Source organism: Alligator sinensis, unplaced genomic scaffold (assembly GCF_000455745.1).
Source record: "Alligator sinensis unplaced genomic scaffold, ASM45574v1 scaffold1295_1, whole genome shotgun sequence".
NCBI lineage: Eukaryota > Metazoa > Chordata > Crocodylia > Alligatoridae > Alligator > Alligator sinensis.
The window spans coordinates 195,615-195,871 of record NW_005841880.1 but is presented as its reverse complement, the minus strand read 5'-3'; the positions used below and the strand labels follow the sequence as shown (position 1 = coordinate 195,871).

At 69.3% G+C, this 257-nt stretch overlaps 1 protein-coding gene across 1 annotated transcript in view; it reads right to left on the bottom strand.

Moving 5' to 3' along the window:
- The window catches only part of ANO8 (anoctamin 8), a 14,245-nt gene that overhangs the window by 5,560 nt on the left and 8,428 nt on the right, over nucleotides 1–257 (bottom strand). The window contains exon 6 of the mRNA XM_025196552.1: nucleotides 64–219. Coding sequence (XP_025052337.1) covers nucleotides 64–219 — 156 coding nt within the window. The remainder of the gene's footprint in view (nucleotides 1–63; nucleotides 220–257) is intronic.

Genomic DNA, 257 nt, shown 5'->3' with positions numbered 1-257 from the left:
CCTGCCCTACCCCCCTGGGGACAGACCCCAGGAGTCCCCGCCTGCGCCCGCACGGCCCCTCACCTGGTCGCTCTCGGTGAAGGTGTAGAGGATGGAGCCGAAGACGGCGGGGTAGATCATGGCTGAGGTGTAGAAGCCCAGCCAGGCGAAGTACATGGCGATCTTCACCCCGAAGTAGTCGCAGATCTCGTCTGCGGAGGGGGCAGCGGTCAGGGCTGGCTGGGGCGGGGGGGGGGCGCCGGGGGGGGGGTTCAAAC